Source organism: Podarcis bocagei (genome assembly GCF_964188305.1).
Source record: "Podarcis bocagei genome assembly, chromosome: 3".
Lineage (NCBI taxonomy): Eukaryota > Metazoa > Chordata > Lepidosauria > Squamata > Lacertidae > Podarcis > Podarcis bocagei.
In genome coordinates this window covers 47,245,488-47,273,334 of record NC_138127.1, presented here as the reverse complement: position 1 = coordinate 47,273,334, position 27,847 = coordinate 47,245,488, and the positions used below count along the sequence as shown (strand labels likewise).

Below are 27,847 nucleotides of genomic sequence, written 5' to 3'. Positions count from 1 at the left end.
AAATATGAATTGGAGCCAAGTGTCATATTTAATTAAATGCAATTTTAAGGACTATCAATTATGTATTCCCCCTAAAGGGTCAGATTGTCATCTATCTTCTCCCCCTCCATTACACAAATCTATGGCTGGCAGAGCTATACAGAAGAATTCCAGTTTTTTCCCTATTTGCCACTCCATCTGCTGCATCTGTTACTAAGTTGGTAGAGCATGAGACTCTTCATCTCAAGGTCATAGGTTTGAGCCCCACATTGGGCAAAAGATTCCTGCATTACAGGGGGTTGGACTGGATGACCCTTCTGGCCCCTTCCAGCTCTACAATTCTATGATTCTAATACAAGAAGAGCCTGGCTAGACCAGGCCGACACTAGTCCAGTATCCTGCTGCTCACAGTGGCATACTACATGGCTGTTGGTAGCCCACAAGCAGTGCATGGGTACAACAGGAGCAAGCTTGCTTATGAGCTTCAGCAGCTGATGTTCAGAGGCATACTCCCCCCAATACTGGAGGAGGTACACAGCCATTGTAACTAGTAGCCATGGATACTTTCATCCATGAATTTGTCCAACGCCTTTTTTAAACCATGCAAGTCGGTGACCGTCATGTCTTTCAGCAGTGCCTTCCATATTTAAGTATGTGCTCTGTGGAAAAGTAATTGCTTTTGTCTGTCCTGAATCCTCGCATCATTCAGCTTCATTGGCTGATCCTTCATTCTGGTACTATGTGAGGGGAAGAAAAAGTCTATCAAGCCACATTTTCTGTGTGTGTGTTTGTGTTATCTACTGTATTTTTATGTGTGCTCTGCTGTATTTTTATGTGTGCACCCTTGTCCTCTGCTCTTGTGGCTGTGCGGCATCTATGGTGTAGAACGAAAACCTGATTCCTGTGGCCCACCAGATGTTGTCGTACGTCAGTGCTCAGGGATGTTGGGAGTTGTGGTCAAGGAACACCTGGAGAGCCAGCAGTTCCCCACCCTTGCTCCCAAAAATGGTGTTGCCTCACAAATTAGACTCCAGATGGCCCTTAGCTAGGTCAGTTTCAGGAGCTAAGCTGTGATGTGCAAAAGCATGGCTATGAAGCTGGGACATTTTATTTTTCTCTACATATCCTGCACCCAACAAAGACTCCCAGCTCAAAATATGAGGGGAACTTGCAGTCCTATCCTATGGATGTTTACTCAGAAGTAAATTCCCTATGCATAATAAATAGTACTAGTTTTTGGATCACACACACACTCCACTTACTTAGCTCCATGATGATTTCACAACAGGATTAGTAGAAAAAACATATTGTACAGAAAATGAAAAATAGCTCTCTGAACCAACTGCAGGACTGTAGCGAAACTGGCTTTGTTTTTAGATTGCGTGGGTGGACTCAGCATATCGGCTCTCCACAAACCCCACACATAGTGTACCGTATTTTTCGCCCCATAAGACGCACTTTTCCCCCTCCAAAAATGAAGGGGAAATCGGGGTGCGTCTTATGGGGCGAATGCCTGCAAGCCTTGCGCGCCCGGCAGGAGGTCCCACCGGGTGCGCGAGGCTTGGGGCGGCAGCCTGTCGCCCAAAGCACGGGGAGCCCTCGGGAGGGCTCCCCCTGCTTCGGGCGAGTGTCTGCAAGCCTCGCGCACCCGGCAGGAGGTCCCACCGGGTGCGCGAGGCTTGGGGCGGCAGCCTGTCGCCCGAAGCACGGGGAGCCCTCGGGAGGGCTCCCCCTGCTTCGGGCGAGTGTCTGCAAGCCTCGCGCACCCGGCAGGAGGTTCCACCGGGTGCGCGAGGCTTGGGGCGGCAGCCTGTCGCCCGAAGCACGGGGAGCCCTCGGGAGGGCTCCCCCTGCTTCGGGCGAGTGTCTGCAAGCCTCGCGCACCCGGCAGGAGGTCCCACCGGGTGCGCGAGGCTTGGGGCGGCAGCCTGTCGCCCGAAGCACGGGGAGCCCTCGGGAGGGCTCCCCCTGCTTCGGGCGAGTGTCTGCAAGCCTCGCGCACCCGGCAGGAGGTCCCACCGGGTGCGCGAGGCTTGGGGCAGCAGCGGACTGCTTGCGCGCACCTAGAAGCTTGGGGCGCGCTGAGCTCAGCACGCCCCAAGCTCCTGGTGTAGCGCAGCGATCCGCTTGCCCTGGGAGAGCCCCGCGGCTCTCCCAAGGCTAGCGGACTGCTTGCGCGCACCTAGAAGCTTGGGGCGCGCTGAGCTCAGCACGCCCCAAGCTTCTAGGTGCGCGCAAGCAGTCCGCTGCCGCCCCAAGCCTCGCGCACCCGGTGGGACCTCCTGCCGGGTGCGCGAGGCTTGGGGCGGCAGCGGACTGCTTGCGTGCACGCAGAAGCTTGGGGCGCGCTAAGCTCAGCACGCCCCAAGCTCCTGGTGTAGCTCAGCGATCCGCTTGCCCTGGGAGAGCCCCGCGGCTCTCCCAAGGCTAGCGGACTGCTTGCGCGCACCTAGAAGCTTGGGGCGCGCTGAGCTCAGCACGCCCCAAGCTCCTGGTGTAGCGCAGCGATCCGCTAGCCCTGGGAGAGCCCCGCGGCTCTCCCAGGGCTAGCGGACTGCTTGCCGGCACGCAGAAGCTTGGGGCGCGCTGAGCTCAGCACGCCCCAAGCTCCTGGTGTAGCGCAGCGCACCTGGGGGGGAAATAAATTTTTTCCCCTTTATTTCCCCCCCAAAAATCTAGGTGCGTCTTATGGGCCGGTGCGTCTTATGGGGCGAAAAATACGGTAATCTGTGCCTGTCCAGGAGGTGAGATCATATTGAGATCAACATAAATTGTACTGTCTGCAAAGCCCAAAGTTCTTTGAAAGCACAGGTTCTGCAACCTGATATAAGTCATATCGAAGAGGCCATTTGAGCTTTTGTCCAGCAACACCAAATAGGAACTACTGAAAGTGGAAAATTTGTCCTTGCCATTTAGCTGGTTGGTGACAACTTTCCAAGTAAATAGTTGTCTATACCCACCATCCATTTGGAGCACCCTAAGTAGTTTTCCACTAATGGATGCATTAAGGTAACACCACACAGAAGGACTATCCCTCAGTGACAGACCACATGCTTAGCATGCAGAGGGTCCCTGGGGCAATACCTGCATTCCAGGTAGGGCTCGGTAAGACTCCTATCTGAAACCCTGGCTGAAAATATTTAGCTAGATGGACTAATAGAGACAGATGGGTTCAGTACAAGGCAGTTTCAAATGCTCTGGATATGTATCAGTTTCCATATGACACAAATTTATCCATTGTTAATTGTACTTAGAAGGACCAATTGAAATAATTGGACTTATTCGTTTCAGTGGGTCTACTCTGTCTCTTTCACACATTGTCTCTTATGCATACAATAAATTGAGTACAACTATTTTAATTGCTCAGAAAACTGGTTGTTAACCATATAAAATGCTAGCATACTTTTGCACGATTGCATTTTGCATTTAATTTTTCAATTATGCCTCTAGTAGGTAAAGGAGAAGGTGGCCCTTAGCTTCACTGTTGGTTTCTACAGTGCACATAATTCAGATGGGTAAAAAATAAATAAATCAAATAGCTCCGTCATTTTGCTCTAAAACATAAAATATATGTTCAAAACCTTTTACTGGGGGTGTAGCACACATTTCTGTTAGACCTTAATCCTGAGTTCATAAATATTCTGGTGCTGTTTACAAAATCTGAATAGTCACTGGTGTTTTTGAAAAGTTCCATCCCAGAGTTACATTTAGCCCATTTCTTTCATTTACCTGTTTAGACCAATTTTAACAGTAAATAGTGTAGTTGTAGTATAACAATAACAAAGTGCAATTTCCTTTCTAAAATCTAATCTTTTATGAACATATATTCACTAAATATCCTAAGGACGATAAAATACTTTCCAACGTTAAGCAATGTATTGGGTTTAGATTTCTGACATAAGTAAATTTTCTATTTGATAGGAAAAAATGGATACATTTTTATTTTATTGCACTGCTGTTTGATTAGCCAACCCAAGAGAATTACTCCTAATTGTTCTAGCATGACCCCTCTGGTCAATGAAAGCTAAACGGGATCTCGAGACCTCATTTTTCTGAAGAAATTATGCAGGACCTAGCTAAGTGTCCTTCCCTTTTTCATAGTGCCTACATGGGGCTAAATTTAACTGATTCCTACTGAAACCTCTTCATGGCTATGCTTAGGAGAAAGTACCACAATGCATTTGAACTTTTCTTCCTTTTTGTTACAGTGCTTTGGAGTCAAAATGGTTCACCTTCCAAATAGTTTCACTTTGATTGCCCAGTGGAAAAGTATCTCTGCTTTTCTCTTTATTGATCTTCAGCTGGTAGAAGCTGATGTGGAGTGTTGTTGTTTTCTATTAAAATTGTTTAGATATGGGGCAAATGGGCTTGTTAATTTCATCCATCAACATATAACTTTGTAATATCCTACCACTTTTCTCCTAGACATATACAGCATTTGTGTGTGTTCTGTCACCACATATATTCAGAACCTATTTCTGCAAAACTTTAGATTCAATTCTGTCTAACCTGTTTTAGGCATGGAAGCTCTGACCCAGTTTGTACGTTACTCTTCCTGTCCAACATGCCTATGTTATTACTCACCAGTACTGGAGGAACTGGATGTTGTGATATTTCTGATCTTGGGAAGAAGCTGCGATGTTCTACAACTTCTCTTCTCTGGCATTACATTGCTGGCAGGGGGAAAGCACCAGCAATAACCAGTGGCGTAGCGTGGGGGGTGCAGGGGGGGCCGGCCGCACCGGGCGCAACATCTAGGGGTTAGGGTTAGGGGGCGCAAATCCACGGGTTAGGGGGCGCAAATCCACGGGTTAGGGGGCGCAAATTACTTGCCTTGCCCCGGGTGCTGACAACCCACACTACGCCACTGGCAATAACAGGAGGGTGTTACCGCCATGCACCTTCCCCTTAGTGCATAAGGACTTGCATGCACAGAAGAGATACATGTGCATAGCCCACCACCACACACTGGCCTCTAATTTTGGCCTAGAACTGTGTTGATAGCAAATTTTACAGAGGCATCTAAAATGTTAATGATAGCAAGTGAAGTTGTGCAGTTTATTTTGCTTTTCTGATACAAAATGTGGGGGTGGTGTGGTACAAACGCATTATGTTGTTAACTTGGCAGTTAGCTTTTACAACTTTTTCTAGTTGCTAATAGATAACAGTGCCGACTTACTTTTATTATTTATCAATATTGAACCACTGCAGAACTGGGAGAAACAAATGATTAGAAAAATAATCAGTTCAGTAACCTATTGCACTCAGGTTTTCCAAGGCAAATTTGTAGGGGAGAAAGAGGTACTGTATTTAATTCTTCCCATGCCTACTGATTATGACTTGCAAATCCCCCCTACTTCCACTTTCAGAGTCTGACTTGAGAGAAAAATGGGGTAAAATGCTCCCCCACACTCAGTTTCACCCATGCATTCATGTTAAAAGGAAAATGCAAGGTTCCAAGCCCTCAGTTTGCCTCCAAGCATGTATTTCTATCTTAAGTTTCAAGGTGCTGATACAAAAGAAGCAGAAGGCAGGGAAATGAAAGGGCAGCAAGAGCAATAGTACTCAACAATGTTTCTTTCTTGAATATTTCAATTATTTTCCCTCCCATGAACTTGTACTTTGCTAGTGAACAGTTTATTGAAGCGAATGTGTGTGTACGAAATGGCGGAGAATGAAATCTGCTGACTTTCATAGCAGGCAGAGAAAAGTGGTGCCCGGAACAGCTCATTGGGGGGAAATAATGCAAATGATGTTCCTCAAGATTTTACTGCAATGCCTCCCCCCCCCCTCTGCATTTTTAAGATTCAAGTTTTAATGGCCACAGATGTGCCTTAATGGGGGCATACATAGTATATTTTGAACTTTATATAATCTGTCTGGACATGGTTCTATTAACGAAAAACCTCTTTTGCAGCAGTTTATTATGTAAGAGCATTTATGCAGGCAGCCTACTATGAATGTGAGAAAATATTTCTTCTGCAACTCCATTTTTCCCGGGGTGATAAAATTAAATTAGAAGGAGCATTCAAGTTCCTTCCAGGAAAAGTTTGAGATGTGATTTGTGCTTCAGGGTTAGATGAAGTCTAAGTTGCACTTGGAAACAAGGGCTACTGAAGTTAAGTTGTGATTAAATTGTCCCCTTGGTTTTAATCAGACCTGTGTTTAGCTAACTTAATCTGGTTCCACTTATATAATGCTTTTATCTGTCTGTTTCTCTGTGAATGCATACCAGTTTCAGAAGAGATTACTTCTTTCCCCACATTGGAAGAATTGTTTCTCCATGTATGTGAAAAACGTGACATAACCATCTGAAAAATGGACTTTGGAGTAATTCTAGTGTGTAATGAAACCCTGTGTTATGCGAGAAGCAGATTGATGAAGCTTATTGGGCAAGTTTTCACACTTTCTGCCACTACTTGTTGCAGATTGAAAGGAAACATGTGCATCTCCTTCGTGTGGAAAATCATGCAATGCATGTAGAACATGTGCATCTCCCATGTGTTTTCCTTTTGCACATTGCAAGAAGCAACAGAAATGGAGGCAGTTGCATTTCAAAGCTTCTTGGAGTGTGTGAAACAGGCCGTGGTAAATGTTTTCTTTGTGAGAGCTGATAAATAAAAGACATGAGCAACGGTAGTGATGGTGCATGGAAATAATTTTTAAAAAACCTTTTACAATAAGCCACTCTATACGCTTCACATTGAAATACATATTTTCTGGTTAGGAGTAACAGAACATCTATTGCTCATCAGAGCACTGTGATATATGTCAACAATTTCTTGAAAAGGTGTGTTGACAATAAAAAGTGAAATAGAAATAATACTATAAAAAGTAAATGGAGTGAGGAGTCTGTAGCTGTTTAATGTTTGTCATAACAATATTCTTGCCAGGGGGCAGTGGTTTATAGCCTCTTTGTAGGGTACCTGCTCATCTGTGGAAGGCATGTGATCTAACATCTTGCTTATATGGTGACACTCAGCTCGACGCCTGCAGCTAAGTCCATGGGAAAGCAGCGTTGTTAGCAGACTACTGACACCAACACATTCATTCTTGGCCAGAAGTAAAAGTGCAGCCACCTTGTCAGGAGATGCAGGTAAAATGAAAAACATTATAGAACTAATTCCTCTACTCAGTTGTGTTTCTTCTTCTTCTTCTTCTTCTTCTTCTTCTTCTTCTTCTTCTTCTACTACTACTACTACTACTACTGCTACTACAGTGGTACCTCATGTTACATACCGTCCCCCTTACGAATGCTGCGGGTTACGCACTCCGCTAACCCGGAAGTAGATGCCCCTTGTTGCGACTTTTGCCCCAGGATGCGAGCGGAGGTCACATTCCGGCGGTGCGGCAGCAGCAGGAGGTGCCATTAGAGAAAGCGTGCCTCATGTTATGAGCGGTTTCCTGTTACTAACAGACCTCCGGAACAGATTTAAGTACATAACACGAGGTACCACTGTATATCTCTGCAAGCCTGTTTTAAAATGAAGTTTGTCCAAGGTTCATAATGTATAGTTGATTTGTCCATAGATGGAATTAACTTGACTTTTCTTAAAAAGGATCCATTAGCGGAAACTTGCTCCTGCAGCTATGTTAGTTTTTAGCCTATCAAATAAGAGGTGTGTGTGTTCTAGAGGTTATTGAGGAGTGGTTTTGCAGAAATCGAGTACATTGGCGTCCCTTAGATATTAAGGGGGCCATACCATTTACTTGTGGGCCTGAGTCCCACTGACTTTCAGTGGAAAGTGGGAACCTTTCCCTGACTTGTGTCCTTAGTCATTAAATAGGGAGCATTTAGCAGAGACTATTTTGTCTGGTTCTGCCTCAGAGATGGGGAATCTTTGGCCCTTCCAGTGTTGTTGAACTATTGGCTATGGGGCTGATGCGTGTCCAGCTACATCTGGTGGGCCACTTGTTTCCCATACATGATCTACTGGATTAAGAGAGAGAGAGAGAGAGAATGAAAACATGATTAGTGAAATAAATATTTCTGTGAGAGAGTTTGTGAAAGAGAGCCTTGTTTACATATTCCATATTTGCTCAGCATCCCTACCTCATGAACCCAGTGCTTGAGAACAGTAATGCATAGAAAATGAAAGCGTCAGTGTTACAAAATCTTAAAGTACAAATGACCTCAAATTGTTCCCCAGTGTGTCAGCTATAATTTCTATCCCAAGGTCATCCTTAAATCTTCCCTTGTTGCTCTACATTAATAATTTGCCAGGGGATAAAAAGAAGAGGCATCAGACTGGAACACACACACACACACACACACACACACACACACACACACAGTGAATTAAGTCCTAAGGGACTTGAGGAAAAGTCACATGTGTTTGATACAAAACCCAGTGTGTCAAATGAATGATGACACTTCCTGTTCTCTCATTATATCAGTTTGGAAATGATTAATTTCACAGCTTATATAATAAGAGTTAATGTAGGCCTTTGCTAGGCGATTTTGGTACTATATTACAACCTCTTTTGAATATGTAAGTATTCCCAGGCGCTTACAACTTCATTTCAGAAAAAGGAGTCTAGCAGGCATGGGGGAATAGAATTTGAAATATTTATTCTAGCTGAGGACCATTGGCTTTTCAGAGGAAGATTAAGGCATACATACAGTAAAAACATTTAGGGTAGACGGTAGATAGGCAATCCATATCTTTCCATAGAGAGAAATATGTTACAAAGCCAAGCAGTGTTTGCCTTATCCATACAAGAAAAAGTTATCTGTATTTGCCTTGTCCTTAAACTTTCTAGTCTATGCATTGAGACTTGACACTCCACTTCCACCCCCAAAAACAAACCCACACACTGGTATAGTATTTAAAAAATCCAAGAAACAAAGTCTAATTCAGTAGTGTAACCTTAGTGGTGAAACACTTGGCCTATTCCCATTTTTAATGTCTCTGAAGGTATCCAAGGATGATCACGTGATCTTTCTAGTTTGAGCATGTCTCTTTTTCTCTCTGTATTAATATCTTATTTCCTTTCTTCCTCCTTCATTCATTCCTTCTTCCTCTTCCTGTTTCCTTCTATTGACTTTCCTTTTACCTTTTTGGTTTTGTATATATTATGTAAATTTTTAACATAAAAAAACCTCCCATACCCTAGTCATCCCCATTTGTCCTCGTTCAGCATCTTGCAGCCCCATCAGCCCTCTCTCCTTCAAGGCCGTAAGCTGTCGGAATCCAGCAGACAGAGCAAAACTCTTTGGCACGACACCTGATGTTAGACGTAGGAGGACTACACATTCAGCAGGGGTAAGTAAGCTCATTAGTTATGAATAGGCTTATTGCTGTGGTGAAGCGAAGCTACAGAAATGATAGACTACATACTCTGCTTTCATCAGAGAAAATGGGTTTGGTAGACAACAAGATGATTAATATGAAGTTTTAAACAGCTGAGGGTTTCCCCCAATAAGCAAATGCTTATTTCCAAACACCAGATACTATCAAATTTAATAGTAAAGGTTGCCTTTCTTTGTGTACTATCTCTTTTCCCATGCACAATGTGCAAAGAACTTCTTATCGAATCACATGGTGATGTGGCTGATTGAACCTCTTTGTCAAATTTTAGATAAGCAGAAAAGAAAAGGAAAAGGTCCTTTCGTTGTCTAACCCATCTGGCAAAAAAAGATCACGTTCACCTGCTACCTTCAGAAGCAAATCAGCTGCTTGGTAAGTAATTGGCTGACTGCCTGTGCATCGTTTTAAGTGCTGTTTTCAGCCAGCATTTGCTGGAAAAATAGAATGTACATAGAAATGGAAAGAAAGTGCAACTGTTAGAGGAGTGGCCCTACTCTGATTTTCCACCCACTCACCTCTGGATTATCAGGAAGGCCTTCTTTAACCACTTGACCCTGGAGAATATTGGAACAGACTGTGATATCACACCAGACTGGGACACTCGGTCTCTGATTTAGGCAGAGGACGATCATGCATGCACAAACTGAAGTGGACATACTTCCCACAGCCTGCTAAACATGCAGCTGACATCTGTATGCAAGTACAGTGAGTAAGGCATTTAACACCGCATGATAGCTACCTTGTAGCTAAGAAAATGGCCGCTACTCATCTGCCTTGTTTTGCACTCTAGGACCATTGTACAGCTAACAAATGTTTGAAGAACATGTTTAATGATATGGCAGTATAGTAATCCTTTTATGGCAGTGTACAGATACATATATATATATATATATATATATATATATATATATATATATATATATATATATATATGCTTTCGTAGATTTTCACGGGTACAGGAATGTAGGTTTTGGTGTCTTCGGGTGTCTTCCCGTGTAAGAGTTGGGGTGTCTAGGCGACGTTTCGACGAGGTCTCACTCGTCATCTTCAGGCTGGTGCTTTCGGCTTCTTGTTACTAGAACAGAGTTCTTGTTCTAGTAACAAGAAGCCGAAAGCACCAGCCTGAAGATGACGAGTGAGACCTCGTCGAAACGTCGCCTAGACACCCCAACTCTTACACGGGAAGACACCCGAAGACACCAAAACCTGCATATATATATATATATATACACACACACACACACACACAGAGAGAGAGAGAGAGAGAGCGCACGCTCAGGATCCAGAGTTCATTTACACACATCAGGGTTTTTGTTGTTGTTGTTGTGTGTTGCTGTTGCATGTTTTGTTATGTCCAGTGGGGTTTGTTCCAAGTGCTTTGCCATGAGACACTGGAAAGGCTGCTTTTTTTGAAAAATGCCTCTTTGGTATGTAGAGCTACTTACAGAAGTGCTTGGTTCTGGGCCACAGGGAGTTTCTCATACTAGAGAACTCTCTGTTGAGGCAGACTTTTGACCTTTGCAAGACACGGAAGAAGACAGCAGGACACAGGGAGATGCTTTATACTGAGTCAGATCAGTAGTCCATCTCGTTCGTTACTGTCTCCATTGATTGGCAGCTGCTCTCCAGGGTTTCAGACTCAGCTCTCTCTGGAGATGCCAATGATTGAACCTAGGACCTTTTGCATGCAAAGTCCCAGAGTTACAATAACCCATTGTTATACATCTAGTGAAGGCAATCCTGTTTCCATGGCGCCAGCATAATCTTTACCCATTGGCAAGAAAAAAGGGAAAGCTTCTCAGCATGATTGCAGTATTCATCCTGACTGCTCACAGCTAAATACTTATCTGTATTTAGTTCTGTTCTTGCTAGTCTTGAAGATAAGTTATCAGCTATTAATGTTGCTGTCACTGTTCCTTTATGGCTCCAACAGGCATGCCTCTAGGTCTTTACCTTTCTTGCCTGGAACACCCAAAAAGGTGGTTTCATCACATGGATCATCCAGAATCTCTTCCGCTCAACAACGCCCTCCTTCCCCTGGCAACATCCGACCCACCAAAAATGACCGCAAAGTGGAAAATGTGAAAAAAGAAATACAGCGGGAGTCTGAGAAGACCACTGAAGAAAAGACAGACCATGCGAAAGCAACCTTCAGTCCCACAGTGGTTACAAACCAAGAAGCACTCCCTTGTAAAATAGAGACCACACAAAGTAAGACTTGACTTATTAGCATTCCAGTGTGTTCCTAACTACCCTGGCCCATCTTCCAAACAGGCAGCATTTGGGTGCCATTTTGATTCGCTAAAGCCAATGGGGGGAGTTGTGGCAGGCCTCCGAGTTTAATGATTTCAAAATGCTTCACATTCATTGTCTTTGTTGAGACTCCAAATTTTGGAGAGCCGTCAGGCAAGAAAACCCACAGTGCCCCCCTCCTTGGTGAGGGCAACCCTCGCCTTAATGGGCTACCTCCATAGCACTACCATTGCTGCCATGTTCTTCCCCTCCTCATCACTGTTGCCACTGTCATCTTGTTCACTCATTAATTCACCCACCCTCTGGACCTGAGGGAGCAAGCAGGGAGGGGCTGCTGCTTCCCCCTCCTTTCTCACCACTCATTTATTATTATTATTATTATTATTATTATTATTATTATTATTATTATTATTACACTGCCACTCTGGGCAGCTTCTGCCTCTCTCCTTTTCTCAACATCAGCTAGCAGCCCCTGCCTTGGCAATTTAAAATTTCCTCCTAGTTACAGAAGTTGCATAAATGTTTCCTGATTTTTGACACCTGATAAAAACTTTTTTGTTTAGGCAACTCTACCCGGACATGTAATTTTAATAAGTGTATTTGTGCTTTTTTAGCTGTGGATTTCTCTAGATTTTGATAATTGGACTGTGTGTACTGCTTTCAAAGTTTGTTTTACCACTATTTTAATGAATATTTTATGCTGTTTTTCTTAAACCACTTAGAGATGCTTTTTATTTAATTTCTTTCTTTCTCCCTTTCTCCCTCCCTCCCTCCCTCCCTCTCTCCCTCTCTCCCTCTCCCCTCTAATATCACCAAGATGATAGGATGTCCAGGTACACAGAATATGCATTGCTGAATATTCCTTTCTTACTGTTTCAGTTGCTGCTCCAGTTCTGCCCTCTGCTCCTTCAGTTGCTTCACCACCTCCTATCTGTAGCAAGCCTTCTGCGGGGACAACAGACCCAGAAGAAGCAACCAGGTTGCTTAGCGAAAAAAGAAGGCTGGCCCGGGAACAACGAGAGCGGGAAGAGCAGGAAAGAAGAGAGAGGGAAGAGACTGAAAGGTGACGATCTCGACATTTAGAAGAGATGTAGAAGATGCCCTTTTAGCACAGCTTAACATTTCTTTGCATAAGTCATAGCCCCCCCCCAAATCACAATGTTGAAAACCAGATATTGCCCAGCCCTACCGTTTGCATCTACATAGTTCCACCTTATTTCAGAAATCATGACATATGGGTATATCACAATGTTCAGTTGGTGACATATATTGTGATGTTGAAAACCAGATATTTCCCAGCCATAATGAGAACAGAATGCAGGGTAATATGGTGCCCTGTCTGAGGCCAAAATTTGACACCCTTCGGTCCAAAGCCACTTCCCAAAGGCGGGTAAGAGAAGCACTGGGTTTGGGAAGGAGGCACAAGGCTCTGGGCAAGGTCCTGTCTTCTTCCCTAAGCTGCGCAAGTGCTAACTAGGCTTTTGGAAGAAGGCAGGAGGATTCTAGGACCTTGTCAGAGCCCTCCCAGCTCTTCCCAAAGCCCAGTGCTTACCAAGCTTTGGGAAGGAAGCAGGAAGGCACCCCCACCGCCACACCCTGTGCAGGGGAACCAGTTGTGATCCCCTAAATTCACCTTTGCAGAATGCATGGAAGGGGAGTTCTTACTATTGTGTAAACCCTCACACAATAGTCTCCCAGCTTGTGTTGCCCCCTGCACTCTGAATTGGTACAGACCAGAGAGAAGTATGATGTGGCCCTTACTAATGGTGTCCACCCAAAGAATGTGTTTCCAGAGAAGAAAAACTCTTCTTTTTTACTTTTTGTGTTATGAACTGCTGCTGTCTGCCGCTTGTTTCTTTTGGTGAATTTGGTGGTTGGAAGCACTTTAATTTAGTATTTGTTTAGCTGTTTGCTTTATGTTGCTAAGGGGCAGAATAAACTATACCGGAATAATAAAAGCAAAAGTCTTATCCCCTCCCCATCCTGACACACCCCTCCCCTGCTGTACATTCTTCTGAGGCTCATTCAGGCCCGCCTTGTGGAATGCCCTCCCATCGGATGTCAAGGTGATGGACAACTACCTGACATTCAGAAGACATCTTAAGGCGGCCCTATTCAGGGAAGCTTTTAATGTATGATATTTTAGTGTTTTTTGGCTTCTGTGGAAGCCGCCCAGAGTGGCTGGGGAAACCCAGCCAGATGGGCGGGGTACAAATAATAAATTATTATTATTATTATTATCATAGACAAAAGAAGGAGGAGCTGGCCCAGAGGATAGCAGAAGAAAGAGCTCGCCGAGAGGAGGAGGCTCAGAAACAGGAAGCAGAGAGGAAGCAGAAAGAGGCAGAACATAAGCAGGAAGAAGAGGAGCAGTTGTGCCGCCTGGCGGAAGAAAAAGAAAAGAAAGAACGAGAGGAAATGGAACACCTTCAGAAGCAGGTTTTAGAAATTAAAGAGGATTTTCACATTTTTATCAGGGTGTATTGCAGAGATAGCTAAAGGATGCTTATGTGACTTTCTGAACTGGTAGAAACTCTTGAGATGAAATGAAGGGAAGAGAAGACATCCTTAGCACCCTAGAGGATTCCTGGTTTAGACACACAAGTCGTACCACCTCATGTGGCCAAACCTGGCATCCCACAGCACCACACTGGTCTACATTTAGGCACCCTGCATTCCTGCAAAAAACAAATGTTGCCACTTTGGACAATAAGCATTGCCACCTTAGGGCAATACTTTAATTAGGTCAACCAAAATGTCACAAAATAGTGTGGAAGCTTTTGTGTTCTCCAGAGTTCTTAGATGAGAAACAAAGTGAGGGGTGGGGGAGGCGAAAAAGTTGGTTGATGTTAGAAGCCAGTTAGTCACAGTCATAAGATGGAATGTGGGAGGAGGCAGCAGACACTCAAATTAGGCTCTGCTAGGAATACAACATGTTTCTCCTGGTTCATGCTGGGTTTCATATTTTTGCTTTAGCGGTTTTGTTGAAATAGTCTGCTTCTAGTGAGATCAAAACTAGCCTTTTCCCTGTTCCAGTTCTCCATCTTTAACTTGGAAATACAAGGTTGGATCCAGATTTAGTAGCATTTAGAGAAGACCCACTGAAATCAGTGGGACCAATACAGGGTTAAATCCAGACTGAGTCACATCCATATCATGCAGTACATTTCTGCTTTGAACATGCAAGGGGAAATCCCTTTTCTAAAAACTCTTTCTGTGCCCCGCCACGCCCCTGCAACTCCCAGTGCAAACAGCACCTTCAGAAGGAGGAATTCCTCTCAGGGTTACAGCAGGAGAGGAAAGGGTTAAGCTCCCCCTTTGCTCTGATTCCACTCATTATCAGACACTGCCCCCACAAGATAGTGCAATTTATTAAAACCTGCATGTTCAGTACAAAGATGCACTTAGCATCTTGTGTAGTTTGGCCCCCTAAACAAAGTTTTCAGTGTATCCTCCCAACATATCCATGTACAGAGAAAAGGAGCTACTTGGTGATAAATACAGACATCAAGAGTAACTGTGGAGGTAAGAATTATGTACCCCTAGGAAAACGAATGATCCTTTAAGCAGGAACATTGGCATTTTAATTTTTGGAGGAGGCTGTATAGAAGCACAGGGTTGAATTTAGAACCCCACATTTTAATTTGGAAAGCACTGTGATTGAAATACAGAGAAGTAATGAGATTGCACATCCAGTGAGGTTCTTTTGTGAGCAGCAGCACCCTCCCCTCCACCCCACCCCACCCCGGCCCAATTGTAAGCTGCTTATGAAATCTATTAGAAGCTGATTTCATTATGGAAATAGAAAAGAACTATGATGCAAACACTGCTGTACTTACACAGCCTCTTGGTGCCTGCTTGTGGGATTGCAGACACGGAAGTGAACCGTCAGGTTAGTTAAAAACTCGATGAGCAGATAAACAAATGTTTGTTGATGGATGAGTTAATCCATGTTTTCCTTTGCTGTGTTGGCATTTAGAAGGAAGAAGAGGCTCGGTTACGAGAAGAGCAGATTCGTTTAGAGCGTGAAAAGCATTTCCAGAGAGAAGAACAAGAGCGCTTGGAAAGGAAGAAGGTAACAGGAAGGCGCATGGGCATGTGGAACGGGATCTTGTGTGTGGCTGGAACCTTCCCAGTAGGGCAGGTGGCCATTGGAATTTCCTGCGATTTAGCCTTGTGGGTGGGCGGTGGTTGAGCTTGAGGGCCAGATTTCCTAACAGAAGACACTCCAGCCATTTTCCAGGGAACTTCCTTTACAAGAGGGCCTCTTCTGGCCCTGCACCCTCCATGCGTCCATGCTGCACGTGCACAAATTATCCCTCTGATTTGGAACCCTGCACAATCAGAGCTTCAAATCACAGGGAGGACCTATACTTTTGGGGATATTTTTTTCTGTTAAGGGTCACATTCCATCAGGGATAATCTGTTGGGGGCCACATGCTGGTGGTGGGTGGGGCCAAAATCAGAAATGGGCATCCCCTTCTTTCACTCCTTCCTTCCTTCCTTCCTTCCTTCCTTCCTTCCTTCCTTGTTTCTGCCACCCCATTTTCCCTCCATCACCCTATTTCCACTTCTATGTTTCCAACATTAAACTAGGCCAAGACCCACAGGTGGCCCTCAGGCCACAGTTTTTCCATCCCTGATCTATGCACATACGACGAGGCTTCTCTTCATATTTGTTAGTCCAAACATGTACAGTGTGGCAACAGGGGTGGCCTCTTCCATTCCACCCATTTGCATGGAGGAAAACCCCCAAAACAAGCTTTGCAGTGAGTGCTGTGAATGTGCTTTGAACTCGCTGCTTATAGTGTGATGGTGCCTGTTAAAAAGAAACTGGATGGTGATACATGCCACCCGGCCAATCCGTCACTGCCACCTCCCCCTTCTATCCTGCCTGTTGGATAATAAGTTTTTTTAGAATGTTTCTGTCTCAGGGGGACGGGGAAATGGCAGAGGAGGACATGGTAGCATGGGGGACTGGAGCATGAGAGGAGGGAACCAGGAGGGGGAGCATGCAAGGAGGCAGCTTGTTCACCACCTTCCTCCCTACCACCATCTCCCCCTGTAGGGAGTGGGTGGTGCTGTGGTCTAAACCACTGAGCCTCTTGGTCTTGCTGATCAGAAGGTCAGCAGTTTGAATCCGTACAACAGGGTGAGCTCCTGTTGCTCTGTCCCAGCTTCTGCCAACCTAGCAGTTCAAAAGCACACCAGTGCAAGTAGATAAATAGGTACTGCTGCGGTGGGAAGGTAAACGGCGTTTCTGTGTGCTCTGGCTTCTGTTGCGCCAGAAGCAGTTTAGTCCTGCTGGCCACATGACCCAGAAAGCTGTCTGTGCACAAACACCAGCTCCCTCAGCTTGAAGTGAGATGAGCGCCGCAACCCCATAGTCACCTTTGACTGGACTTAACCATCCAGGGGTCCTTTACCTTTACCTGTACCTTCTTATCCTGCTGCTGGGTTCTTGAGATAGACACAGCCCATTTCAGGAAATCAGGGTCAGGGCACTTAATTCCACAACAATAGGAAGAGAAAGAAGTGGCAGCATTGGCGTGTCTGTAGTAAGTACCAGTTTCCTGTAGCCCTCCAGATGCTGTTGGAACTCCCATTCCCATCAGCCCCAGCCAGTTTTCCCAGTTGTCTTGGTTGATGGGAGCTGTAGTTCACCAGCATTTGAAGGGCCATTGGTTCCCCGTATCTGGTATAGGAACACATACATTAAAAAGAGAGTTCACAATGTGTTCACAGCACGTAGTTAAAGACTAACCACAGTAAAGGGTATTTTTATTTTCTTTGCAGCGTCTTGAGGAAATTATGAAAAGAACTAGAAGAACAGAAGCTGCAGAGAAGGTAGATACTTCACTTCATCCTCTCTTTGTAGAAAACATTGCTACCTTCATATATAGATACATTATCTGTCAGTGGAGCGTCTAACTTTTTTATTTTAAAAAATGATTTATTTTACAGAAATCAAATGAGCAGCAAAATGGGGAGATAGCAAAGGAAACAGGTATTACTTTCTTGATCCGCATCTACTTTCGTTCTGAAATGATTATTATTCACAGCATGACTTGAGTAGGAGAGAATTTTAAAAGCTGGCAGTCCAAATATATTTAATGAAAAGTCAATGATGAATCAAAGCATGTGAAAGCACATGATAGTCTGCTACAAACATAATTATGTGTGCAATTAAATATATAATTAGGAATACAAGCTTTTATTAGTTTAATTGCCAGATTAATCAACCAAAGCTTTAAATAATTAGTCAGTTGGGGGTCAGTTTTAATCAGTATGGGCAAAATCATCAGTCTTTCCAGCTGCACATGACCTATGGCCATGGCAGGGTCACTGATTTCAAGTGTAATTATGCTACTGTCATAAATTACTTTTATTTGCATTTTTTAAAACATGAAATTGGAAGGGCATAAATTATCTGTTACGATTTCTAAACAAAAGAGGTGCAAAAGGAGAGATTTCTTGCTAGATTGTTTTGTCAAGCCATGATGTTGTTACTAATTAGATATTAGAGGTTTTCCTAACACCAAGAGGGAAACCAAGTTGTTTGCAGAGCTTAATTGGACGCAGAACCCTCTATTTCTGTCTTTGCTTTAAGCCCGGAGCATATGATGTGCTAAGACAACCTTTCCCAACCAGGAACTCTCCAGATGTTTTGGTCTCCCAACTCCCATCAGCCCCAACCAGACAATGGCCGGGGTGATGGGAGCCTGGAGTTGAAAACATCTGGAAGCCACCAGGTTTGAGAAGGATGTGCTATGGAATTAACACAGGAAAAAAAGTAAGTCTGTTGGTACAACTAAGGATGATCCAGATGAGCGGCTTGTATCTCAAACAGGTTATTCAGTTCTAATTTTTCTGTGTGCATGTTTGGCATATTGGCTTCCTTGTGTTCATGTTTATTCTGTCATAGATAGTCATAGTCATTTTGTGGCTTATCATCCACATCAGTAGGAGGAACTTCATGAGTTGTTTCTGGAGGAAACATGGTTGTTCCTCTCCTGTCATCCACTGCCTTTTCTGTTCTGAGCATGTACATGGATTAAAGTAAATGCACCCTTTTCTGTCAAAAGTGATGTGGAAAACTTTCCCCCCTTTCTCTAGCTGTGAGCACTCCATTAAGCCCTGCGATGGGTTCTCAGGTTCAGTGTGTGCCAGAATCTCCACGGAACGGGGAATTGCTCACCCATACCCACGTGCTAATTTCTCATCAGCCCACAGTCAACCTTGACAGGTGAGAGACCTGAACTGAGATGTCTCTAGCAATACCCGATGTTTCTTCTTACTGAGATGAAAGCGTATTAAATCAGATTATTTTCCCTTTTTGGGTGTCTCCATCAGAAGGTTTTCAACATCTGCTCAACACAACCAAACACCCCCCAGCAATCAAATACACGGAGTACTACTGTATTCAGTGTCTGTCAAATGTTCCTACATTAAATATTGTCGTTCTTATCAAACCACTTAAAAGCACAGCTTGCTGCTTGGTAGCTAAGAGCATACCCTTTAAATTTTAATGAGACATTTTCTCCTCCTATCTGCACTACACCATTATTGAAAAAGAAGCTGTTGTAGAAAATACATTGCTAGATTTCTACTTTTCATTGTACAGAAAAGAATGCAAGCTCTCTTACATGAGTGTCAGTCAGCATGTCTCTTTTTAAAAAGCTTTTTTATAACTAGAATCAGATCAAGAATACCCTTTGCGTATACAAAGATTTCTTTGCACTTCCTGGGCAGGGGGCACAGTTAGCAGCGACACAGCTATCTAGCTTCTCACAGAGTCACACTTTTCACACATAGTAATAATAATAATAATTTATTATTTGTACCCCGCCTATCTGGCTGGGTTTCCCCAGCCACTCTGGGCGGCTTCCATAAAGACCAAAAATACACTAAGATGTCACACATTAAAAACTTCCCTAAACAGGGCTGCCTTAAGATGTCTTCCGAATGTCAGGTAGTTGTTTATCTCTTTGACATCTGATGGGAGGGCGTTCCACAGGGCGGGCGCCACTACCGAGAAGGCCCTCTGCCTGGTTCCCTGTAACCTCACTTCTCTCAATGAGGGAACCACCAGAAGGCCCTCGGCGCTGGACCTCAGTGTCCGGGCAGAACGATGGGGGTGGAGACATAGGCTTGGAGGAAGCTTGTTTCCCACTCTTCAGAATGAGTCATCGAGAACCTTGTGCTTAGGCATGTCCCTTCTCCTCTCCTTATCTTTCATGCTGACGAAGAGGTGGTCAGAAGCTTCCACTTTTCATTTTAAACTAGCTACCGTTCCTTAAGATGACCAAATCATCATCTGCATATCCATCAACAACAAAGCAACAAGGATGGCCAACCTGAACAGCACTGGTTATTGTGCCAGAGCAGGAAAGATGCCTTAAGGCAAAATAAAAACAGCTACTCCAACCCTTAACACTATACAAAGCTCATTAAAAGTGAAATATGTTCAGCATTTAAAGGGAAAACTGCACCCGCCAATGTTTAATTCTGCTTCAAATTAATTAGCAAGTACCACCTGGCTGTCAATATTTATCATTGTGTATATCGGTTATCTGTCTCTTTAGATTGAATGTTATATCTGCAAATTGTGTAAACTCTAGAGAGGTGTATATTGGCAGAAAAGCAGACTAAAACAAGAATACCTGATGCATCCAATTTGCATAAATAATATTGAATTGTTAAATCAGAGGACACTTTCTTGACACTCATGGGTTAGAAGTGCTGAAAATTTGTTATTGGCCACTATTTTGACATGACCAACAGTATTTGCATTGTAACTCATCTTGCACCATTGGTGCCTGACAAATTCTGTGTACATAAATGTTAAGAAGAGCCTGCCCCTCCAGTGACCTATCTAGTCCAGCATCCTGTTCTCACAGTGGCCAACCTGATGCCTGGGAAAGCATGCGAGCTGGGCATGAGCACAAAAGTCCTCTGCCCACCTGCACTTCCCAGAAACTGGTATTCAGAAGATTACCGCTTCTAACAATGAAAGTAGCACATAGCCATTGTGACTATTAGCCATTGATAGCCTTATCCTCCATGAATTTGTTTAATCTTCTTTTAAAGCTGGTGTAATCCAACAGATGGAGCTATATACTGAATCAGACCATTTGATGCATCTAAGCCATTTTTGTCTATTCCCATGGCTATTGATTCTCTAGGGCCTCTAGCAGAGGACTTTCCCAGCATGGCTGCCTGAGATCTTTTTAACCAGAATGATTAAAGACTCCTATTTTTGCAAACCATGTGGTCTTCCACTGGGCTGCGAGTTTACATTAACAGAAGCTAGTCTAGCGTCAGGCAAATGCTTCATATTGCCAGTGCATGAAAAACAAAGACAGCACTGTAAATTCATCTAAGACAGTTTTGAACAGTTGTTTTTCATAGAATTGTAGAGTTGGAAGGGTCCCTGAGGATCATCTAGTCCAACCCCCTGCAGTGCAGGAATATGCAGCTGTCCCATACGGGAATCGAACCTGTAATCTTGGCATTATCAGCACCACCCTCTAACCATCCGAGCTATTATATTCTTGTCACTGCTGTGCAGCTTGTGTTGATTCTAGTGAAATCATTGTTTTAACAGTGTAGCAATTGTTTCATATTCTATTTAATGGAATAATGTTACTGTAGCGGCTGGGGAAACCCAGCCAGATGGGCAGGGTATAAATAATAAATTACTATTACTACTATTACTACTACTATAATTGATGCGATTGTTTGACTCTGGAAATGAAACTGCATGATATGCAGTCAGTTACACAGAGTTAGTAGTGACTTCTTTTTACAGTGGTACCTCGGTTTACTAACTTAATCCATTCTGGAAGTTCGGTCTTAAACCAAAGCCGTTATTAAACTGAGTGCGCTTTACTTTATGAGGCCTCCCGCCGCTAGTGCCCTTCCACCGTTCGGCTTCCATTCATAGACCAAGGTAAAGTTCACTAACCGGAACACTACTTCAGGTTTTGCAGAGTTTGTATACCAAAAGGTTCATAAACAGGGCTGTTCTTAAACCAAGATACCACTGTATAATACCATTTCTACTGTCATGATTATTCTCGTATTGATAAAAGCAATGTGATCTTATACATTAAAAAATTATAAGAATCAGGATGTTAGAATGCTAGATACAGTGGTACCTCGGGTTAAGTACTTAATTCGCTCTGGAGGTACGTTCTTAACCTGAAACTGTTCTTAACCTGAAGCAGCACTTTAGCCAATGGGGCCTCCTGCTGCTGCCGTGCCGCCGCAGCGCAATTTCTGTTCTCATCCTGAAGCAAAGTTCTTAACCTGAGGTAATATTTCTGGGTTAGCGGAGTCTGTAACCTGAAGCGTATGTAACCTGAAGCGTATGTAACCCGAGATACCACTGTAATGGGAGGATTCTATCAAAAATAGGACATTGATCTTCAACTTGTGGGAAAGGCCCTGGCCAATGTGTGGCACCGCTGCTTTTTCTTAGAGGAGAAACAGACATCAAAGGAAAGCATTTGGCTTACCTCTTTAATGGAAATCAGCACAGCTGAAAAGCACTTAATCTTTTGTGACCTAATTATTGTCAGTGGTGGAAATTAATTCTTTACTACAACAAAAACGGTGCAAGTACTAAACTTTGCATACCGTATACAGTAGAGTAGCATACAAATGTAGAAGAAAAATAATCTTTAAAATGTTTTATAATCCGTAAGATATTTTCATTATATTTCAGTAATCTCAACCCAGGAAAACATCCAAATGAAAACGGAGTGTCTATGCAGAATGATAATTTTGAGGAGGTCATCAGCTTGCCCATGGGAACGAAACCACCCAGGCTGGATGCTATGAACAATGATGATAAAAATAGCCCTGACATTTCTTTGACTCCCATTTTGGCCTTTGAAGAGAAGGGGACCCTAGGGCCATTGCCTCAGGTAGATAACGTTCAAACACATCAAACAGCAGGTAGGTTTGTTTTAAATCTCTTGTTGATTTTCTAATGGGCATGAAGTGTGGCATCCAAGATGTTTCTAGCAAGTGTCTGGATTCAATTTTTTATTAAGTGCAAGTTCAGGACATGGAACAAATTGTATAACCTCTGCTTTAAAAATGTTTGTCATGTTGCAGCCCAGTTGGAAAGATAGAAATAACTAGGAACCTGCTGGTTCGATTCACTGGGCCAATCTAAGATTGGAATGAATTATTCACCGCAAAGAGAAAGAGCATATACCTCATCCTTTCTCCACCCAAATGTGTGTTCTTTAAGAAACCGGCTGTTTTGATATAAGGGTGAGGCAAGATGACAAGATGCAAAGGGCAGGGTTCTTATAACTTCAGCAGAGGTACAGGAATAGAAACGTCAACCAGTGCAGCTCTTTTTACCCCTTCATGACAAGATGCATCTGTAAGATCATCCTCTGCTACTCAGCAATTCTATTCTCTTTTGCATCTGATCACCATACGAAGCAACTAAGTCCTTGATTAACATTTTCTGTCTGTGACTTGGAACTTGAGCTTCTCTTCCGTGAATGGGAGGGCTGCCTCCATTGATTGAAGGAACTCTGACCCAATGAAGGGTCTGCTAACGATCCACTGATTTCTCCCTTCAGCCTCCCACCCTCATATCTCCTACACTGTTCCAGAAAGTCCCTCAACTCTATCAAACATATTTGCAGGTGGCACAGGGTGGGTGGAAGGGAGAATCGGTGAAAATCACCTCTTCTCTCTCCTTCTGCCCACAGAAGTAGCCAGCGTGTTTTTATTATAATAAAAGTACTCTTTTTTGCTGTTTGTTCCCTATAAAGAACTTTCCTTCTCTGCTAATTTGCTCTTTATTGGCTTTTCTTCTAGAAGTTGTCTGATCTCTGCTTACAAATTACCAAAGGTGGCATAAAAGTCTCTGCAGCCAGTGGAGTTCCATGCTATGAAGGAGTGTGGTAGTTTTTGCACTCTCGAGTTTTCTAAAGATTTATTGGACACTGTTTTTTTGGGGTTTTTTAAGGCCATAGTAAAACCAGCAGAAGAATTTATTGGGAATAGACTTGGATTACCTTTCTATCAAATAGATCTCACCACTAGGAAGAATCATGTTTCATGTGCATAAATTGCTTATATCCAGCAAGTTCCTTTGGTTAGCATAACAGATATTTTCTGCATTCTTGAAGACAAAAGCTTCACTGGATTCTAACAATAACGGGCTGATTGGGGTAATGGACTTGTTTTCTGTTGTTTTTGAAGATGGGTATTTGGTTTTAAAAGGTATGTAAAATCAGCAAAGTATCTTTTACATTTTACGGATTGAATACTTGAAAAGTAAATGCCTCACTGCTCTACAAGTAGGGCTACTGGGGTGTTTTTTTATTTAAGCCTTTTGGTTTAAATATTATTGCAGAGAACTCTTAATTATGGGGGCAACATAGAGGCTTCTGTATCAGGTTCTTGTAAATGTAACTCCTACATGGACATTCTGTATATTTAGGCATCACTACTGTCTTCTTGCATTTTCTTCTAAAAAATAAAATAACATAGCAGGTTTTAAAATGTGAAAAATCGAAAGCATTATTTTTTCATGGATGAAATGGAAAACCTGTTGTTATCCTAGATAATGTATTTATTAATTTTGTTCTGTACAAAATAAATCATAGAAAATGTGCTGAAAAACTACATTGTAAACTTGATTTTTCCTAGTTTCCCTTCTGTAAGGGAATGCAGGGGATAAAAGCAAAATCTTCTGTGGGTCATTCAGCCCCATACTTGGATAGTAATGGGGAGTGGAGAGCTCTCTCTAGCTGATGATGTGATTGATGCAAGAGACTCCTCCACACTCGGACCAGATCTTTTTCTCATGTGTTTTGGAATTGCAAACTTCTGTGTGTGGTCAACAAGCACTGCAATAGAAAATAATTTGGAAGGCTCCAGTCCTTTCTGTTGAGGTTCTGGCAGGGACAGCAGGACTTGGGCTGCCTGTAGCCTGATTGACTTAGACTGAGCAACCCTGGTTAGGATTGTTTCAGCATACAAGTGCTGCAGGCTACTCAGGTGAAAATTGTATGTTCAACAGGAAGCTCTCATACCCTGTGATTCCACGTGCTGCCCCTGACATTTCCCCCCTCTGATTTTGCACCTCCCACTGCTGTGCCCAGACCTGTATAAACACTGCATACCTCTGAGTTTGGTCTTTTGCTTTTATATCAAACTTGCTATAAGTGGATATCGCTAAAGTGATACGTTGCACTTTAAAGTGCTGGATGATGTGCCAGTTCATGTCAAAAGGAGTGCTGGGTGTTAGTGTGTGATTGGGCAGTTAGTGTGTAGCAAGAAATCAATCTCCAAGGGGATGCTGTCATAAAGAGAAGTGATTTGCAACGCACTTGAATTCATGTAATTTATTGGGTGCATGCTGTGTCAAAGAAAATTATGCCAACTGCGTTGGGAATTATGTGTGACGATGCTGCTTTGTGGGCTAAAGTGAATTGGAGGAGAGGAACAAAAGCCAGTCTGGACTTTTTAGTAACTGTGGTATAGCAAAAACAAAATATTTTTCTGTTGTTCTCTATGCTCCCTGTACATAGCTTTTTAAAAAAAAACACACACCCAAAATATGTAGTTTTTGCTTCTATATAGGATATAAGTATCAATTAAACTTCATATAAAACATGTGCACTTTTAATATTTACTTGTTGGTGCACTAGTTGCTGTTGAACAAATATAATGTGTCTATTTGGGGAGCTGAATAGAGGAAATTTCATCTTAGCTCTTTTGTGTTCGAGTTGGAGATGGGTTTCAGATGATTCACTTTAGGTTAATACAAAACTGTAGCGTTCCTGTTCCCTGTATAGAGGGCAGTACATAGTTTCTAACCCTTTTTATTTTTCAGCAGAAGGCTGAGAGAAAATAGCCATCAATGTCATCCTGACTCCTGTGTGCACAGTGGAACTCCTGAACAGACAGACTTTCCCATTCATGTCAGTGGAGGGGCAGGGTCTGAATGTGCTTTCCGTTTGTGAACACATCTCTCCTCTCTGATAGATAACAGGGGAAGCCCTTATAGGCAGGAGAGCTCTGTGTTGGCTGTGGAAGCCTTTGTGCGTGCAAGTTAAGAAGCTATTGGGGCATTTGCACTTTTTAAATGTATAGAGAAAATCAGTGTGCTCAGATGTTGAATTGTAGCCATGTAGTTGGGCTACTAGTCACATGAAATAACATAAAAGCAACAGTAGTCGAGCAATGTCACAATGGCCACCAGCTTTGATGGTTTTAAAAGGGGGTTAGACAAATGAATGGGGGACAAGGCTAGAAATGGCTACTAGCTATTGGTGTGGCTGAATCCTACCTTCAGCATATGTATGCCTCTGAATACCAGTTGCTGGGAATCACAAGTCAGGGGAGTGTTGTTGTACTGAAGTCCTGCTTATATAGTTGTGCTAAGGTCCTGCAAATGGTTAGTCAATTTGAGAACAGGATACAGGACGAGATGGGCCTTTGCTGTGATCCAGCAAGCCTCTTATTGTGTTCCTAAGCACATTCAAAAGCAGTTAATCCAAGATGACATTGACTTAAATCCAAGGGTTCTTTTCCTCCAATAAGAAGGACTTCTTCTCTAGGAGGATCCAACCCAATTATTCTCAATTGTTACTGCAATGAATATTACAAGAAGATAGGAACTGAGGGAAAGAGTTTATTTCTTTTGACACGACTCCTGCTAAAACACAATAGGGGTCTCTGTTTATAGGATATCAAAATAGTAGATGAAACATTTTATGAATTGTTATTTGGGCAATGTAAAATTTACCTGCCCTTAATCAAGAGTGCCGTCATTCATAACATGGTATCATAAATGCCCTTGCCATCTGAATTGCAGCCATAATTCAACTTAACATCCATTTTCTGTTAAAAGTAGCACTCATGGGGACTTTTTAGAGGAAAATATTACAACATGGTTTCAAATTTCCTGCTCAAAAGTTTTTCCAAATTATTGCAAATTTGTTCTGACATCCATAGGTATTGTCTATTCCAAAATGATGTGTATTAAATGAGGGATCAGTGTCAGGGACCTTGCATAATAACTTTTTGAAGTGTTTGAATTAGGGAAAGAGTTTTGATAGACAGCAGAAAGAGAACTGCAGGCAGAGATAAATGGATGATACTTGTGTTTCTCACTTTAGGACATATTAAAGTGAATGCCAGTGAAGTCCTACTCATTTGCTAGTGAGGCAGTTATAAAAACTAGTGATCCAGGATGGTCTAGATGGTTCCTGCCAGGTATTTTTGGTGTGTCGGTGTGTGTGTGTATAGGAATGCAGTGAATTTGGATGACATGGGGTATCTACTGCTTTTCTAGAATTTGTCACTCTTGGGTTAAAATCATCCAGGTTGTGTATGTGTGTGTGTGTGTGTTTTAAGCTGAAGGAATACTATTTTAATTAAATCCTGGAGAAAGCTAATCAGTTTTCTGAAATGTGCCAACAAATTCATGCTTTGGATAATGTGCTAAAATCCTCATGCTGAAAATGGAGGTCTCAAAAGCTGTAAAGTGTTCCACCACAACATATCCTTAGGCAATGAAAGAAGTGATTGGTCATTCATGTATAAACATAGGCTGATTTGGTAGCATTATATAATGGTACCAGCTAGCATGATACATACTTTTCACACACATTTCTTTCTCAAAATGTAGATTTTAATAAAAGATTATAAAATTTCACCTGAAAAGCTAAGATTTTATTATTTACAACTGGACATCTAGAAGGGGTGAAATTAGGGTTCAGGTATTCTGAAATGGGAGGCTGCCATCAACTTGCAGATGAGTTTAAGGCCATCAGAAACACCTAGGCAGCATGAAGATATTTGTCTCATGAAACGGATTGCATGCTGCCAGAGCTGAACCTAGAGCAAGATTGATTAGTCTACCAGTATAGGCTCTCATAGTTCATGAATGCCTCAACAAGGACAATGCAATGCTACAGTCTGTACATCTAAGGATAGTGAAAGTATCCTCAGGCCTGGCCCATCCATGTATCAAATAATGAGCTGCATTGTATGAATCACCCATCATGGATCAAATAGCACTAACAGACCTTTTATAAAACTTCAAGCACAGTGCTTTTTAGTAGAATCTGCAGAATCTGCCCACACATCCTACTGTGAGTCATCAAGCATTGAATAATGGAGCAGTAATACATTACTGTGTAAACTAGTCCCTAATTTCCACCCATATGAAAGTTAAAAGTCCTATTGCGCATGTGCTTGCTATGGATTTGCCCACAGCCATGGCGTGAAGCTGAGACACCCACATTATGAGTCAGCGA

General features: G+C 42.9%; 1 protein-coding gene and 1 long non-coding RNA gene across 5 annotated transcripts in view; one reads left to right on the top strand and one right to left on the bottom strand.

Moving 5' to 3' along the window:
* Nucleotides 1-24,200, top strand: part of MAP7 (microtubule associated protein 7) — a 102,875-nt gene extending 78,675 nt beyond the window's left edge. For 3 of the 4 annotated variants that reach the window (XM_081187883.1, XM_081187882.1, XM_081187880.1), the window contains exons 7-18: nucleotides 6,962-7,075; nucleotides 9,097-9,245; nucleotides 9,562-9,662; nucleotides 11,224-11,501; nucleotides 12,423-12,606; nucleotides 13,790-13,982; nucleotides 15,523-15,618; nucleotides 17,340-17,390; nucleotides 17,508-17,550; nucleotides 18,660-18,789; nucleotides 22,273-22,505; nucleotides 23,391-24,200. In XM_081187883.1, the coding sequence (XP_081044009.1) occupies nucleotides 6,962-7,075; nucleotides 9,097-9,245; nucleotides 9,562-9,662; nucleotides 11,224-11,501; nucleotides 12,423-12,606; nucleotides 13,790-13,982; nucleotides 15,523-15,618; nucleotides 17,340-17,390; nucleotides 17,508-17,550; nucleotides 18,660-18,789; nucleotides 22,273-22,505; nucleotides 23,391-23,401 (1,583 nt within the window). In that variant the 3' untranslated portion in view covers nucleotides 23,402-24,200. The remainder of the gene's footprint in view (nucleotides 1-6,961; nucleotides 7,076-9,096; nucleotides 9,246-9,561; nucleotides 9,663-11,223; nucleotides 11,502-12,422; nucleotides 12,607-13,789; nucleotides 13,983-15,522; nucleotides 15,619-17,339; nucleotides 17,391-17,507; nucleotides 17,551-18,659; nucleotides 18,790-22,272; nucleotides 22,506-23,390) is intronic. The other variant, XM_081187881.1, reaches the window with a different exon arrangement.
* Nucleotides 24,201-26,817: 2,617 nt separating this feature from the next.
* LOC308583702 lies at nucleotides 26,818-27,839 on the bottom strand. Its single transcript, XR_014006361.1, has 2 exons — nucleotides 27,426-27,839; nucleotides 26,818-27,367 (listed from the first exon to the last, which is right to left on the bottom strand). It is a non-coding gene; the product is annotated as an uncharacterized lncRNA (long non-coding RNA).
* Nucleotides 27,840-27,847: the final 8 nt, after the last annotated feature.